General features: G+C 43.3%; 1 protein-coding gene across 1 annotated transcript in view; it reads left to right on the top strand.

The window, feature by feature from the left end:
* The first annotated feature begins 1,210 nt into the window (after nucleotides 1-1,210).
* The window catches only part of fat4 (FAT atypical cadherin 4), a 359,910-nt gene continuing 342,495 nt past the window's right edge, over nucleotides 1,211-18,625 (top strand). The window contains exons 1-2 of the mRNA XM_048532919.2: nucleotides 1,211-3,839; nucleotides 9,320-12,208. Of these exons, the coding sequence (XP_048388876.2) occupies nucleotides 1,629-3,839; nucleotides 9,320-12,208 (5,100 nt within the window). The 5' untranslated portion in view covers nucleotides 1,211-1,628. The remainder of the gene's footprint in view (nucleotides 3,840-9,319; nucleotides 12,209-18,625) is intronic.

Here is an 18,625-nt window from a genome sequence, read left to right as displayed (position 1 = left end):
TTTTCCTTCCTTTTTTGTAGTGAAAAAATACTTTGAGATGCGTGAAATTACAATTAATTTCAGCTTCTGTCTACCTACTTAATACAGCGCAAAATTGTAAAAGCGTGGGAGCGAAATGCCCAGGACAGGGACACCGAGTGCTAGTGTTGTTAATAACGCTAAACTGCTGTTCTCTGAGTAAAACACTGGGGGGCGCTGTCGTATCATGCACAGATCGTTGTCCAGCTATGTTGGGAAATGCCTCATTAACAGACAGAAATGCCGTATTAAATAACATGTTTTCACAACATGGTAGGGTTGGCATCAGAAACTCGGCACTGTTTTATTATAAAATCTTTATTCTTTGAGATTTTTTTTTCACAATTTGGCCCGTCCTCATTAATCATCGTTCGAAACTAGACAAAATCGCTCTTTTATGTTAAGCTATTTTCAAAGGAATTTCGATTTTTTTGTCTTTAATAAGAGTGTCCTGCACAATTTAAAGTTTAAGGTGGACTTTTTTTTTGGGAAAAGGCTCACAGAGACTTAAAAGGGTGAACAATTGACAACTCAAACCGAACCAGATTGTAAGGCAGCATTGGGTCAACTCCAACAGCTGAGAGTTTGACACCTTTCGTCGCTTGGAAAAAAAACTATGTGAAGCACGTCTCTCCGTTGCTCACATTCAACCACCATCTATCAAAGTGTAAGACAGCTTTCTGTTCTGAGCACATAGCTGAAGTCTATCGTAACAATGCAGCGCGCTACTTACATGTTATATACTGGTACAGGATTAGCATTTGGATTTTCTGTTTAAAATAAAATCACCCACCGCCACCCCCCACCACCCCGCCACAGGAAACTTTGAACGAGTTTGCAAAACCTTGGACTTAAACACATTATGTACAGCCCACTGCCACACAAGCCAGGACCGCAAATCCCTGGAGTTATTCCTGGTAACCAGCTAACGGTTCCAAGCACACTTTAGCTACGCCCCCTTCCTCCTCAATTTTACCCCTCAGCTCTCAAGTCAGCTCAACCTCGCTTCCCATGGGGGGGTCTGGTGTCATTCATTATGATTGATAGGGGCATTGGCCACAAGAGGGGGCAGCTCAGCGTGGGACAGGACGCCAGCACCAACCAATGGGAAGCGCGGTAGCGGTAAGTTTGGGGAGGGCGGGCTGAGTCTTCCTGTGCTTGTGGAGTTTGGTTGCGCTGGGAGCGAGTGAGAGACAGCAAGATCTCGGAGAATGACCAAAGCGAGTCATGTCTTTCCTAGTCCCAGAGCGAACGCGGCAGTGCGTTGAAACGGTGTCCAAGCGCCCTCTCTCCCACTAAAGGCTGTGAGTTTAAACACACGGAGGCTGAACAACTGCATTAAACAAGAAAAAGAGTTGGACTGGGTCAAAACCAAAAACAAAAAGTTCACAAACTTTCGGGGGAAGAAAAAAACAGCTTTTGAGAGTGAGGAGAAAAAAAATTTATGAAGAGAAGAGGGCAAAAAGAGAAACAATTTAATATTTGAAAGAAACCTGGAGAGTACCTTTGCTGGAATTTCGCCCACCACCTCTCAGGCTTCATTCAGATTTGATGCGTTTTGCAGTCGGGGGGTTGAGTTGGAAAGGTGTGCTGCGTTCGCCACTCTCACCATGGTCTGGTCAGGTAGGGGCCGTAACTTGCTCGCCGTGTTGCTGCTGCTGTTGAGCTTGTGTTGGGACGCCGCGTCGAACCAGCTGCGCCAACTGTTTGAGGTGCAGGAAGAGCGGCCGCCCGGCACGGTGGTCGGTACTATTCTCACCAAGCCCGAGTTCACTTACCGATTCAGCGAGCGGCACGCCTTGTTCGCCATCAACGCCAGCACAGGTGTCATCTCCACCACCTCGGTGATCGACCGCGAGTCCCTGCCGGCGGACGTGATCAACATTGTGGTGTTGTCCAGCCAGCCCACCTACCCCACCGAGGTGCGCATCTTAGTGCTGGACATTAACGACAACACGCCGGTCTTCCCCGAGCCCTCTATCGTGGTGACCTTCCGAGAGGACGCGAGCGGCGGCCGCCAGGTCATCCTGGACACTGCGACCGACGCGGATACCGGCTCCAACGGGGTGGACCACCGCTCCTACCGGATCGTTCGGGGCAACGAGGAAGGCAAGTTCCGCCTGGACATCACCGTCAACCCGAGCGGGGAAGGCGCCTTCCTGCACCTGGTGTCCACCGGCGCCCTGGACCGGGAGACGGCGCCTTTCTACCAGCTGCTGGTCGAGGTGGAAGACCGGGGGCTCCCCAAGAGATTCGGTTATCTGCAGGTCAATGTCACGGTGCAGGACACGAATGACAACCCGCCCAGCTTCTCTCAACCTCACTACCGGGCCAGTGTCTACGAGGACGTGGCCGTAGGCTCCAGTGTCCTGCAAGTGTCGGCCAGCGACCTGGACGAGGGTCTCAACGGGGACGTGATGTACTCGCTGGACGAGGGCAGCCCGTTCCAGATCGAGCCCCACACCGGTGTGCTCACCGTACGGGAAAGCCTGGACTACGAGAGCAAGAAGCTGTACTCGCTGGTGATCCGAGCCCGGGACGGCGGGAGCCCTCCCCTGAGCGGCCGAGCCGAAGCCACGGTGCAGCTGCTGGACGTGAACGACAACGAGCCGGTGGTGAAGTTCCGCTACATGCCGGCCAGCTCCAAGTTCGCGGCGGTGGACGAGAACGCGCCGGTGGGCACCGTGGTGGCGCTGCTGACGGTCAGCGATGCCGACTCGTCTGCAAACGGCAACATCTCGGTGTCCATCCTGGGCGGGAACGAGCAGCGGCACTTTGCGGTGCAGCGTTCCCCGGTACCGGGGCTTAGCCTCATCAAGGTGGCGAGCTCCCTGGACCGGGAGCGTATCCCCTCCTACAATCTGAGCGTCTCGGTGTCCGACCACGGAGTGCCGCTCGCCCGCAGCTCGCTGGCCAGCTTGCTCATCTTCGTCAACGATATCAACGATCACGCCCCGGTCTTCGAGCACTCCCTGTACCGGGTGGAGGTCGCCGAGGACGTGCCGGTGGGCAGCTACATCGGAGGCATCTCGGCCACCGACGGCGACTCGGGACTCAACGCCCGGCTCCGTTACTCGCTGGTGTCCGGTAACCGTTTGGGCTGGTTCCACCTGAGTGAGGACAGCGGGCTGGTGACCAGCGCTGCCCGGTTGGACCGGGAGACCACCTCCCGGCTCACCCTCAACATCAGCGCCCAGGACCAGGGCATCCAGCCCAGAACTTCCTATACCACCCTCAGCATCACCATCCGCGACGTGAACGACCAGGCACCCGCATTCCCCCGCCGCTCCTACCGCTACTCGGTCCCCGAGAACTCTCCCCCCGGTACCGAGCTGGCCATCTTCACCGCCCTGGACAAAGACCTGGGAGCCAACGGTACGGTCCGCTTCCTCCTGGACCCCGACAGCCCGGCGCGTTACCGTGACCTCTTCCGACTGGACCCGGTGTCCGGCCGCCTCACCAGTGTCACCGAGCTGGACCGAGAGGAACACGCCGAGTACAACCTGTCGGTGCAGGCCCGGGACAAAGGTAACCCCCCGCTCTCCTCGGCGGTCCAGGTGACCGTCATCCTGCAGGATGTCAATGACAACAGCCCGACCTTCTACCCCGTGCAGTACTTCGCCACCATCAAAGAGAACGAGCCCCCTGGGACCCACATCACTACCGTTTCGGCTGCCGACCCGGATTTAGGCAGGAACGGTACGGTCAGGTACTCCATCACAGCGGGGGACACGCTTAGCTTCCAGATTCACCAGCACACCGGGGTAATCTCCACCAGACTTTCACTGGACAGAGAGCAGAAGACAGCTTACCAGCTCCAGGTATGATACCGTGTTAAAAGTAGACTGTCAGTTTTTTTTTGGTTTAAAGTTGATTTAAAGAAAAACACAGAGATTACTATAATAGGTTTTTGTATTGATCTGCAATGTAACAGTGTCATGGTGATTATACCGAGTGAAAAGTGAAGGGGGAGAGAGAGAGAGAGACAGAGACAGAGACAGAGAGTTTGCACCAGGATCACATTGAACTGAGATCCCCTAAGACTGGTGCTAGCAGACATCCCAACGTTAAAAGTCCGGTCTCAAGGACACACAGCCACAGCTGTTATCCCTCTGCGTCCCCCACCCCCCGCAACCATCCTTGCTACTTCTGGAATGGCTCCAAACATATTTTCAAGGTATGTTTTTCTGAGCATGTGCAGAATAGTTTTTCATAATTCTCCGTGGAGTTTGGCCAGAAGCAGGCATCGTAATTTTCACTGAATGTTATATCGTGTGCCAGAAACTGCTTCAGTCAGAGATAAAAACTGATCTGCTTGGGGATGTCAGACAATGGAGAAGAAGTGACTTGGAAAGTCAGAGATAACTTATGTGCTATATTAATCTTAGCTTGGAGAACTTGTAGTTTCCTCACTGTGGCTTTTACATTTTAGTTGCTAGCCTTTTCCTGTGTGGCTTTTCTGTGTGATTTTACTGGCAAGTTGTAATGGTTAAATCTCCTATTTTCACTCACTCCATATAATGTCTTGTTTGGCTGAGATAACGTGCTCGTATGAAAATTTATAGCAGTCTATGAGAAAAGCAACAGTACAGCAATGTGCTTAGTCAATGGAGTATGAAGCAGGTCATTAATGTTAAAAAAAAGTCAAAATCTTGAAAAAGACACATTTCTTTCCTGCGATGTATATAATAACTTTGCCTGTAGTTCTTTCTTCAATGATAACCACGCCATGTGCCATCTGAGAGGGTCAGCAGACATCCTGCTTATAGACCACCACTAATGTTGATCTTGGCCTGTTGCCAGAAAATGTACTGCCTGCTAGTGACTCATCTGATTTTTCCATCATTTCCAGACAAATGCTCCACTTGGCATGGTTCATGGAGAATTAATAAAATTGGGTGCTCAAAAGCTGGTAGAAAGTTGAACCTCCAACTGTTCACCGTGTATGATCACACTATTGGTGCTCCCATGCTCACTACTGTGATGGACCCCATCTATATAACTACAGCATGCTGAGATGGAGTTTTGTTTGATTGCATCTTCTGCATTAAATACTTAGGAAACTGCTAAATAAGTAGCATATTGACACCCTTACTGGTTAAGATTTTACTTGATTCAATATGTTCTTACCTTGTATATAATATCATTAGATATAATTCCACACTTTCGTAGTGGCAGTCTTTGAAATGACTAGTTTTACCAATTTATTGTTCGGTGTATTATATCCAGCGGTGGTACCTCTACTCATATTGGCTGGTTTAGTGTAGACTGGGCAAGAATAGGATGCATATTGCTAGCAAAACACAGACACTGAGATTATTATTTTTGAAGTGCAGTTGAGTGACACAGTGAGACTGGATCTAATAAAGATATACCAGTTCTTCAGTTTTGGAAAGCTAGATTCTAATTCACTGAGTTGTCACAGAGCACTTTCTTTCAAACAAGTTCTTAACCTCTACAAATTTAACAATTACTAATTCAACTTATCTTTTTAGAGCCTGGTTTATTATGTTTATTTCCAGAAGGGGAATCCTCATTCCTGATTCCTCAACACTCTAGTGATTTCATGAAAGAAAAAGTATTTACTGCATGGAAACTGGAAGAGCTGAACTTAAGCACTTCATCACAGGGAGAATGCAAGAATGTTGCCAAGCCGCAGTTACACAACTCTTAACATCTAGTTATAAATGACATTGAAGGAGGTCTAGAATGGGTTTTCCCCTTTGGCTGCAGCCAAGTTCAGTGGCCAAAGAAATCTAAATGGTCAGGTAAAGGAAATAAAACAATGTAATTTTGTGCATTAAAAATATTGTTTATAACCAGAGACACTTTTTGTTTAGATTTATGCTTTCACAGATTTTTTGAAGTGAATATTCAAAATTCATCTAAAATCTGAAAACAATGTAAGAGCAAAAGAAATAATTATATCCTTCACAAATGATACCCAGTGATTTTGTAAAGTAAAGGAAGAATACAAATACCAAGAATTGCAAGTCAAAACCTTATGTTAATTTTCTTGTCTCTTGAGTGTAGTGGTTTGATTCCAGCACTTTAATTTAGAATCCAAATTCCTGTAAGAATTCTTAACTGACCAGATTTTTCACATTCCTTATACAAATACATTGAAACTTATTGCATGACACTAGTGTACTATTTGAACATAAGTGAATAATGATAAACTATATTCATATTCTCTGTTGCTTAGAGTTTGGACATCACAATTTGGCAAATATATGCTACCAACGACTTGAAAATTTGTATTGCTAAAGGCAAATAAGAGATGAGTTGTACTGGAAACTTTTAACTTCCAAAACTTGAAGTCATATGCTACAAAAGTCAAGTGCTTAGGATGTTGGTATGAAATTCCTTTATTTTTCATTTTGACTACAGTTTTAATGAGCACACGATCATTTCCTTAATGAAGAAATGGACATACAGATGTTTTGATATATCTCATCTTCATGTCAAAAAGACCATTTTCACACCTTTTGTTTGCACAAGCCTCATTATCATTTGAGTTATTTCCCCATGTTAGAAATGGATGGTGATTCTCTGGTTTTCACCTATTTCAGTGAAAATGCTAGTGTGCATTCAAATTATATTGAACAGTTAATTACTTTAAGGAAACATGCTTAAAGAGTGAATAAATTATATCAACAACTTTATTTTGTTTTAAAGCCATTGAATTAGCCTTTATATTTACCTAATTTGCTGAAAGGCTACAGTTAACATTTTCTGAGATGGCTAGGCTGGAGGTAGATGTGCTTTTAAGCTTCCTTCACCCTCCTAAGTTCGTTGTACTATCAGGCAGGGTTGAACAGATATTTCCTATTCTGTGTTCCAGTAAGGGTTAAGTAGAAATATAAATTATGGTCTTGATGTTATGCCTGTTGCTATAGTTCAGATTATGGACGCAGAACCGTTCCTCAACTCAAAAACTAAATTGTGTTTGCGGTAATTAAGAATTTTTTTATATGGAGGTCTCTGAATACCATCTTTATTCATTTGTGATGTGTGAACATCGTTGGAATGGCCAGAGTTTATTGTCCATTCCTAATTGTCCTTGTAAATGTGTCAGTGAAATTATTTCTTCAACCACTGTATGCAATGTGTACTTACGGAAGGCATTCTCGAATTGTGATCCAGCAACAGTGAAGGAAAGACATTAGAGTTCTGCAACAAAATGAAGCTTGATATGAATTGATATTTGTATGTGGTAGTATTCCCATGCAGCTGCTCCCTAGGTCTCTCAGAGATTAGGGGTTGCTGAACTGCAAGACGCTGTCATGAACATCCTTGGTAAATGTATATTTTTCTTAATTGCATGCCTTTTTGTTCTCCCTTTTATGTCTTTTTTTGATTGAAAAAGTAATTTTAATATTATTACAAGCATTCAATAATTGTTTTCCTCTTCATGTCTTCTAATTTTAATGCACATTTCTTAAACTGAGAAAATCAGACATCTCAATACTGAAGGAGAGTGAAATATCTATCTATCTGCCGTCTAGTCCATCCATCCTAAGCATGGAATGGTTGTAGCAGAAAAGGAAGCCATTCATCCCATTATATCTGTGCTGGTCCTCTGAAGGAAGAGTTCACCCAGTGCCATGGCCATTCCTTTCCCCATAGCTCTGCAAATGCTACATTTTCAGCCATTGAATCAATTCCCTTTCTACAGCTTCACTTGACTCTGCTTACACTGCACACTCGGCAATGCCCTCCATAAATTAACTGCTCGTTACGTGAAAATGTTGCTCCTCACATCACCATTGATTCTTTTGCCAATTTTTTAGCATCTGTGCCTCTTGGTTCTTGATCCTTTTATTAGCGGCAACAGTTTCTCACTATCTGCTCTGTCCAGACTTCTCAAGATGCCAATACCTCTATTTAGTAATGAATAAAAGTTTGGCTACAATTTCAGGAAAATGACAGAGAAACAAATTGTTTTTCACTGCCTCTTGTGTTTCTTTAATCCATTTTCAGCATTTTTGCCCCAGTTGAGTAGACAAGAGCCTTTTTATCTCAATTAACTCTACCTTAGCCTGCCTGCTGGTGCTGATGCTAAAACCCTTAGCAGAACTTCTGTTATCACCGCAATTAACTACTTTAACGCTGTACTGGATGGCGTCTGGCCTTCCATCTCCAAAACTCAATGACTCTTGTCCGAAGCCCCTCATCATCTGTTCAATGATCACCGTTGTACTTGTTGACCTACAGTGGCTTCTGGTGCATCAACACTTCGATTTTACAACTCAAAGGCACTCATCCTAGTTAGATTCAAAAGCTTCAATAGCCATACAGTTCTCCAAGATCTTTGCATTTCACCAACTTCCTGAGTAACTGCCCCTTCTTTCACATTGCTACAGGAGGTCACACCTTTAGCTGCCTCAGCCATAAGCTTTGGAATTTGGCTCCTAAACTTCTTTGACTTCACCAATCTTTTCTGATTTAAGGTTATGCTTATAATCAATTAGTTGAAGCTTTTAGTCGCCTGTCTTCATAACTCTGTATTTGGCTCATGCAAAATCCTGGAGGGTCTTTTATTTTACAGTGTAAAGCCATTAAGTGCAAGTTGTTGGTACTACAGGGAAATGCAAGAGAAAGTTCAGGTATTTTCCAGTGGCGAAAAGAGCCATTTCAACCCCTTTTGCACAATGCAACATGCTCTCCTTAAGCCCAGTTTCAGTGGAACACTAGTGAAGGGCTGAAGCAGGTTCATCAAGCCATAGATTTAAAAAATCATTTTAAAAAAATAGGAAAGGAATGTGTACAAGTGAGTTTGATGATTAGAATATATAAGATCATCTGTTCATAAGTTCCTTGTTTAGATTATTAATTTTGTGCAATTCTCTCAAGTTAACCATGAGACTAGGAAGCAAGAAAAACCCTAATATAACTTGATTAGCAATGTAAAAAAGAAGTCAAAGGAAATTCAGTCGTACAATGTGGTTGAATCTGTTTTTCACCTTTTGAAACCTGGGTTCATATCAAGACTGGATTCACAGCATATTCAACGTTTTCGACAGTGACATGGTTGAGACTGGGGAAAAGTTGAGGTGCAAGCTTGTGCACTACTCATCTTGTCACATGTGTCCTTTATCACAGGAAATCTGCCTTCTGAATGACCCAGCTAGCCACTCAGTTTAAGGAGATCTGGGAATGGGTGACTGATGATGACCGTGCTAATAATAGCCACATCCTTTGAAAGATTCAAAGGGGGGATAAAAAAAGTAGTCAGAAAAAATGTTTGATTTTAATCAAGTTCTTTTAATTTTTTTTACTGTGTGACTTTTGGTTGCAGGTAATTGCCACTGATGGTGGAAATCTCCGGTCCCAGAATCCAGCCATTGTTACCATCACTGTCATTGACACCCAAGACAATCCACCATCATTCAGCCATAGCAGCTACAGTTTTGTAATATTTGAAAATATTGCCATTGGTTCACTTGTTGGCACTGTATCTGCATCTACACTTGATCTTAATATCAACATCACTTACCTTATTACTTCAGGAGACCAGAAGGGGATGTTTATCATTGGTGAATCAACGGGTCAAATTGACACTGCCAGCACCATAGACAGAGAGGACCAAGCATTTTACCAGTTAAAAGTTGTTGCAAGTGGTGGCACTGTGACAGGGGAGACTTTGGTGAATATCACCGTCAAGGATCTGAATGATAATTCTCCACGATTCCCTCATGCTGTTGAAAATATTAATGCAGTTGAAAACTGGAATTCGGGACATGTTATTTTCCAGGCTGAAGTAGAAGATCCTGATGAAGGCATTAATGGCATGGTTTCATATTCGTTGCGGCAGAATCCTAAAGACCTCTTTCACATTGATGAGCGAACTGGAATAGTGACTTTAAATGGACCACTTGACATCAATGCAGGCTCATATCAAGTGGAGGCAATAGCAACTGACATGGGTGTCCCTCAGCGTTCGTCTAGTTTGATTTTAACTGTCTATGTGCATGATGTGAATGATAACTCACCTGTTTTTGATCAGCTTTCGTATGAGGTTACGATTTCAGAGGCAGAACCTGTGAATTCTAGGTTCTTCAAAGTCTGGGCTTCTGACAAAGATTCTGGAGTGAATGGGGAGATTACCTATGATATTATGCAAGGAAACCGAGAAAAGAAGTTTGGCATTTTTCCTGATGGACACTTGTATATTAAGACGGAATTGGATCGTGAATCTCAAAGCCATTATATCTTGCTGGTTGTTGCTACAGACAGAGCAGTGGAGCCTCTGAGTGCAACTGTGAATGTGACAATAATACTAGAAGATGTAAATGATAATAGACCTTTATTCAACAGCACAAATTATGTCTTCCATTTTGAGGAGGAGCAGAAAGCTGGCTCAGTAGTTGGTTTTGTCAATGCTGTAGACAATGATTTTGGATTTAATGGTGAAGTGAAATATACTCTTGAAACAGCCCAACTTGACTTTGACCTTAATGCAGTCACTGGGGAAATTACAAGTATACACAAATTTGACAGGGAGGCTTTAATGAGGCAAAGAGGGGCTGCAGTCTTCACCTTTACAGTAATTGCATCAGACCAAGGATTACCAAAACCTCTCCAGGACCATGCTACTGTTCAGATTTACATCAAAGATATAAATGATAATGTACCCAGATTCACTAAAGACATATATCAGGCCACAATATCGGAATCAGCTGGAAATCTAACGCAAGTACTTCGTGTCAGTGCTTCAGATGTTGATGAGGGAAGTAATGCTTTGGTCAATTTCTATATCATTGAAGGGAATGAAGAAGAACAATTTACAATTCAAAGTACCACAGGACAGGTGACATTGGTAGGAAAGCTGGACCATGAAGCTACAGCTTCCTACTCTTTGACTCTCCGTGCAGTGGACTTGGGCACTATACCTTTAAGTTCCACATGTGCCTTAGTTATCATGGTGCTGGATGAAAATGACAACACTCCCTCATTTCCTAAATCTGTGATGTATATTGATGCATTAGAAAATATGCGAGTTGGAGAGCTCATAGAATCTGCAACTGCTACTGATTCAGATTCAGGGGACAATGCTGAGATCCATTACAGCATTACAGGAAGTAACAACCATGGAACATTTAGCATTAGTCATAATACCGGTAGTATCTTCCTTGCCAAAAAAATGGACTTTGAAACCCAATCTGTCTACCATTTGAACATAACAGCTAAAGATAATGGAAGGCCATCAAGGTCCTCAACAATGTCTGTCGTGATCCAAGTTAGAGATTTTAATGATAATCCACCAAGGTTTCCGCCTGGTGATATTTTTAAGTCTATTGTGGAAAATATTCCTATTGGTACATCTGTACTGACAGTAACTGCTCAAGACCCTGATGCTGATATTAATGGAGAATTACAGTATTGTATAGCCCAGCAAATACCGAGGGGAAACCATTTTGTAATCAGTGCTTCTGATGGGACATTGCGGACCAACGCAGAGATTGACCGTGAATTTTCCAATCTATTTGAACTTACCGTTAAAGCCATTGATCAGGCAGTTCCATTAGATTTCAGACGTTTTGCTTTAAAGAATATCACTATATTAGTGACAGACCAGAATGATAATGCCCCTGTATTTGTATCACAAAATGCTCTAGTTGCTGATAGTGCTCTCGTAATGGGTTCAATTCTCACGACTATCACGGCTGTAGACCTCGATGAAGGGCCAAATGGAGAGGTTGAGTATGAACTAGTTAGTGGTGATAGTGACACCTTCATGATGGATCGATATAATGGAGATATTAGAGTTATCGCACCATTACTTCCTTCTAGACTCACATACCATCTTGTTGTGTCAGCTTCAGACTTTGGACCAGAGAAAAGAACAACCAGCACTGAGCTGACTGTTATTCTTCAGGGTGTAGATGGACCTGTCTTTACTCAGCCAAAGTACATCACCATTTTACGTGAAGGAGAGCCTGTGGGTACCAGTGTGATCTCTTTAGAGGCAGCAAACCCAAGAGATTCTTCAGCATTACTGGAGTATTACATAGTTTCAGTTCGCTGTGGGGGAAAATCGGTGGGACGGCTTTTCACAATAGGGCACCGAAGTGGTGTCGTTCAAACTGCTGCCGTGTTGGATCGAGAGCGAGGTCCAAATCTGTACCTTGTGGATGTTTATGCTGTAGAAAAATCTTCAAGCTTTCCTAGAACACAGAAAGCAGAGGTAAGTGGCTTTTATTTAAATTATAATCTACAGGCGTAATGGGCCAATCTGTGTTAGAGTTTCTATTATTCTGTTTGGCTGCCTTGAAGATTACATGAGTTTGCTGAATTTTGAAGTAAGTGGACTAATAAGTACCATTTTTAACCACCATAACAGAGGCAATTTGTTTCTTCAGCAGCTTATATTTTTGTAAGCTTGCCTTTCAACAATGGGAGGACCACACTGTTACTGTGTTGGAAAATGTTACAACAAAGGTTTACAGTAATAAAATGTTACAATTAATTTTCTTTTTGGTATCCACACTCCTTGCGCAACAATGTTTTTGTGAAACTGATTTCTGTCTTCCATTGCCTTTAAAGTTCATGAAACTGTCCAGAGCAAAGCTATTGTTTAATACTTAAACTGTTTGTTTAAAACTTGCAATGAAGTAATATCCATGTAATCTAACTGTCTGCATGACAGAAAATTTTGTTAATCAGTAAACATTCTCAATCACTCCATCCAGTTTCCATCATCTTTATTGATGCAATTACTTTAGCAGAGGAGAGGTCTAAATGTTTTGCATGTGGTCCCCTGCTTCTAAAAACTGGAAACAGTGATATAAATAACTTGTAACTAGGAATGCCAAGGTTTGACATGATGTAGAATACAAATGTAATTTTATCTTGTGATTCAAGTTAACCATACAATCTACAAAAGACAAATCCACAAGTGAGTCAGTGGCGTCTCACTTCACACCATACAAGATAAATTAATCCCTTACTCTCCATTACTATATGATAAATAGAACAACCTAATCTGAAGTACATTCCTAGGTTGTTTTCAGGTCTGTTGAACACCGGATGAAGTAGCTTTATGACTTAAATCAGAACAAACAGTGTGAAGTCAGAAATGGGTGTATGTTTATGAAATGTTTGTGAACTTCTACTAAGCAAATGATGCATTGTAGAGAAACAGATGTCTGGTGATAGAACCATGCACTGGGATAGCAGCATTCCTGCTAGGGATTTGATAGGAAGAGGCCTGAAGCTTCCATCGCAGCCTGTGAATTTATTTTGTACTTTATAGGCAAAATGTCCTACGTGTAAGGTGTGAATGGCATTATAACATAGAACACAGAACAGTACAGCACAGAACAGGCTCTTCAGCCCACGATGTTGTGCCGACCATTGATCCTCATGTATGTACCCTCAAATTTCTGTGACCATATGCATGTCTAGCAGTCTCTTAAATGTCCCCAGTGACCTTGCTTCCACAACTGCTGCTGGCAACGCATTCCATGCTCTCACAACTCTCTGTGTAAAGAACCCGCCTCTGACATCCCCTCTATACTTTCCTCCATCCAGCTTAAAACTATGACCCCTCGTGTTAGCCATTTCTGCCCTGGGAAATAGTCTCTGGCTGTCAACTCTATCTATGCCTCTCATTATCTTGTAGACCTCAATTAGGTCCCCTCTCCTCCTCCTTTTCTCCAATGAAAAAAGTCCGAGCTCAGTCAACCTCTCTTCATGAGATAAGCCCTCCAGTCCAGGCAGCATCCTGGTAAACCTCTTCTGAACCCTCTCCAAAGCATCCACATCTTTCCTATAATAGGGCGACCAGAACTGGACGCAGTATTCCAAGTGCGGTCTAACCAAAGTTTTGTAGAGCTGCAACAAGATCTCACGACTCTTAAACTCAATCCCCCTGCTAATGAAAGCCAAAACACCATATGCTTTCTTTACAACCCTGTCCACTTGGGTGGCCATTTTAAGGGATCTATGTATCTGCACACCAAGATCCCACTGTTCCTCCACACTGCCAAGAATCCTATCCTTAATCCTGTACTCAGCTTTCAAATTCGACCTTCCAAAATGCATCACCTCGCATTTATCCAGATTGAACTCCATCTGCCACCTCTCAGCCCATCTCTGCATCCTGTCAATGTCCCGCTGCAGCCTACAACAGCCCTCTATACTGTCAGCGACACCTCCGACCTTCGTGTCGTCTGCAAACTTGCTGACCCATCCTTCAATCCCCTCATCCAAGTCATTGATAAAAATTACAAACAGTAGAGGCCCAAGGACAGAGCCCTGTGGAACCCCACTCACCACTGACTTCCAGGCAGAATATTTTCCTTCTACTACCACTCGCTGTCTTCTGTTGGCCAGCCAATTCTGTATCCAGACAGCTAAGTTCCCCTGTATCCCATTCCTCCTGACCTTCTGAATGAGCCTACCATGGGGAACCTTATCAAATGCCTTGCTGAAGTCCACATACACCACATCCACAGCTCGACCCTCATCAACTTTTCTAGTCTCATCCTCAAAGAACTCGATAAGGTTTGTGAGGCATGACCTGCCCCTTACAAAGCCTTGTTGACTGCATTTAATCAAGCCATGCTATTCCAGATGGTCATAAATCCTATCCCTCAGAATCCTTTCTAACACCTTGCAGACGATAGACGTGAGACTTACTGGTCTGTAATTGCTGGGGATTTCCCTATTTCCTTTCTTGAAGAGAGGAATTACATTTGCCTCTCTCCAGTCCTCAGGTACGACTCCAGTGGAGAGCGAGGATGCAAAGATCCTCGCAAGTGGTGAAGCAATTGAATTTCTCGCTTCCCAAAGCAGCCGAGGACAAATCTGGTCCAGGCCTGGTGACTTGTCAATCTTAATGTTTGACAAAATTTTCAGCACATCAGCTTCCTCTATCTCTATCCGTTCCAGCATGCACACCATGTAACAGCAAATTAAGCAAATCCTGATTCTCCTCTGAGTTGAAAATAAATTTAATTGGTTGACATTATGATTGCTACTCTTTCCTATTGGGTTCCACATCAGAGCACGAATTAAAAAACATAAAAGTAGGATATTAAGGTAAGGAATTTTATCGATGTCATAATCCTGCATATCATGTACATAATAATGGCTTCAAAAAAAGGTCAAGGAAATGTTTACAAGAACTTTCTGATGCACAGTATAAACTGTCAAAAGCAACTAAATTTTCCAAAGATTGTCTCATGCCATGTCTTGTAACATAGTGTTATCATGCTGCCATAAAGTTAGATCTTGCTCCTTCCTGAGAAATGATATCTGTCATAAACCTGTGACTCCTTCACAGTTTCTATTGGGTTGAGAGTGAAGAGTAGTGATAAAAGTATATGCAATATAAGGATCGTGTAAACATGATGGGTGGCTACCACAATGTGAAGTTGTGCTTATAAGTGAGGCTGGAAAGGAAATGTCATATGACCCAGTAAGTATAAGGACAGTAGGAGTATACTGAAGAGGGTTATCAGAAGAGCAGAAAGAGGTAATGAGATAGCTTTGGCAAGTAAGGTTAAGGAGAATCCCAAGAGATTCTACAACTACAATCAGGGCAAAAAGGTAACTAGGGAGGGAATAGGGCCTTAAAGATCAGTAAGGCCATCTTTGTGTGGAACCACAGGAGATGATTGAGATACTAAACAAATATTTTGCACAATACTGTGGAGAAGGGTATGGAGGTAAGAGAATTTTGAGTCATACACTCCTACAGCATAGACACAGGCCTCTTAGCCCAAACTGGTCCATGCTGACCAAAATGCCCATCTACGCTATCCCTATTTCCCTGCATTTGGCCCATATCCTTCTAAACCTTTCCTATTCATGTGTTCATCCAAAATGCCTTCTAAATGTTATTAAAGTACCCACTTCAACACTTTTGCTGGCAGCTTATTTCATAGGCATACCACCTTCTATGTTTAAGAAAAATTTGGCCCTATGTATTCTTTCCCCTCTTACCTTAAACTGTTGCCCACTCGCCCTCGAATCCCCACCCTTGGGAAAAAGACTGAGTACATTCACCCTATCTGTGCCTCTCATGTTCTTATACACTTGCGTAAGATCCCCCCTCAGTCTCCTACGCTGCAAAGAAACAAAGTCGTATCTTGTCCAATCTCTCCCTATAATTCAATCCCTTGAGTCCTGGCAACATTCTTGTAAATTTCTTTGGCACGCTTTCCAGTTTAATAACATTCTTCCTATAGAAAGTAGGAACTCCAAGTGCGGTCTCACCAACATCCTGTACAATGGCAACATAAGTTCCCACCTTCTATAGTCAATGCCCTGAATGACAAAGGTCAGTGTATCAAAAGCCTTTTTCACTGCCCTGTCTACCTGTGACTCCAATTTCAGAGACCGTGCACCTGAGCTCCAAGGTTCCTCTGTTCCACTGCACTACCTAAGGCTGTATCATTCACCAGGAATTTCCTGCCTCGATTTGACTTTCCAAAATGCTACACCTCACACTTATGTATATTAAACACCATTTGCCATTTCTCAGCCCAGTTCTCCAATTGGTCAAGATCCTGCTGCAATTTCTGATACCCTTCCTCACTTTCCACGATACCACCTATTTTAGTGTCATCCACAAACTAACTAATCATGCCTTCTACATTTTCATCCAAATCATTGATATAGATAACAAACAGCAACGGGCCCAGCACCAACCCCTGAGGGGCACTGCTAGTCACAGGCTTCCAGTTCAAATAGCATCCTTACACTATTACTTTCTGCTTCCTACCATCAAGCCAATTGTATATCCAATTTGCCAACTCTTCCTGGATTCCATGCGATCTAACCTTCCAGAGTAACCTACCATGTAGAACCTTATCCAAGGCCTTACTGAAATCCATATAGACTATGTCTACCACCCTGCCCTCATCAACCTTCCTGGTCACTTCATCAAAGACTCTAACAGGTTTGTGAGGCATGCACAAATCCATGCTGACTACTCCTAATCAAACCCTGTCTTTCTAAATGCATGTATATCTTATCCCTCGAAATCTTCTCAAGTAAGTTACCTACAGATGTTAAGTTCACAGGCGTATAATTCCCAGGTTTTATTCTACAGCCCTTCTTGAATTAAGGGCACAACATTTGCTACCCTCCAGTCCTGGAGAAATAAATAGTAACATTTTGAAAAGTGTCCATTTTACAGAGGAGGTGCTGGACATCTTAAAATGTGTAAAGGTGGATAAATCCCTGGGTCCTGATGAAGTATATCCCAGAGCTTTGTGGGAAGCTAGGGAAGTGATTGCTGCACGTGTTTTTTAGATATTTATATCATGGATAGCCACAGGTGAGGTGCTGGAAGACTGGAGGGTGGCTAATGTGATGCCATTATTTAAGAAAAGTAAGGAAAAGCAAGGGAACTATAGACTTGTGAGTCTGATGTCAGTGGTGGCTAAGTTGTGGGACGGGATTCTGAGGGACAGGATTTACATGTATTTCAAAGGCAAGGACAAATTAGGGATAGTCAACATGGCTTGGTACATGGGAAATTGTGTCTGACTAACTTGATTGAGTTTTTTTGAAGAATTTAGAAAGAAGATTGAAGGCAGGACAGTGAACGTGATCTATCTGGACTTGAACAAAGCATTTGACATGGTAGACTGGTTTAGCAAGGTTTCATGGAATCCAGGGAGAGCTTGCTATTTAAATTTTAAAAAAAGGCTTGTAAGTAGGGGAAACAGTGTGGTGGTGGAGGGTTGTTTTTCAGACTGGCAGCATTTTGTCCAGCAGTGTGCCTCAAGGATTGGTAGCGTGTTTTGAGAAGATTTGTAGCTCAGGTTGAGGTTCTGGATGTGAGTTTGCTCGCTGAGCTGGAAGTACATAACACCAGCGCTTCGTCGGAGGCCCACTGATGATGTTACCTAGAATGGTGGTGAAACGTCTGAAAACTAACCTTCCAGCTCAGCGAGCAAACTCACATCAAGGATTGGTGCTGAGTCCACTGCTTTTTGTCATTTATAGAAATAGTTTGGATGTGAATACAGGAGGTATGGGTAGCAAATTTGCGGATGACACCAAAATTGGTGGTGTATAGACAGTGAAGACGGTTACCTCAGAGTAAATTGGAATCTTGATTAGATAGGCCGATGTCCTGAGGGGTGACAGATGGAGTTTAATTTAGATAAATGTGAGGTGTTGCGTTTTAGAAAAGCAAATCAGGACAGGACTTATGTACTTAATGGTAAGGTCCCGGGGAGTATTGCTGAACAAAGAAACCTTAGTGTGCAGGTTCATAGTTCCTTGAAAGTGAAGTTGCGGGTAAACTCAGTAGTAAAAAAGGAATTTGGTACGCTTGCCTTTATTGGTCACTGCGCTAGGAGTTGGGATGTCATGTTGCAGCTGTACAGGACATAGGTTAACAAAGTGTGTAGCTGGATGAACACAGCAGGCCAAGCAGCATCTCAGGAGCACAAAAGCTGATGTTTCGGGCTTAGACCCTTCAGGGGTCTAGAGATGCTGCTTGGCCTGCTGTGTTCATCCAGCTACACACTTTGTTATCTTAGATTCTCCAGCACCTGCAGTTCCCATTATCTCAGGACATAGGTTAGGCCAGTTTTGGAGTACTGCGTTCAATTCTAGTCTCCCTGCTAAAGGAAATATC

Source organism: Stegostoma tigrinum, chromosome 1, assembly GCF_030684315.1.
Source record: "Stegostoma tigrinum isolate sSteTig4 chromosome 1, sSteTig4.hap1, whole genome shotgun sequence".
NCBI classification, from domain to species: Eukaryota; Metazoa; Chordata; class Chondrichthyes; order Orectolobiformes; family Stegostomatidae; genus Stegostoma; species Stegostoma tigrinum.
Note: the sequence above shows the minus strand (reverse complement) of the source record. Positions and strands in the feature narration are given on the sequence as shown.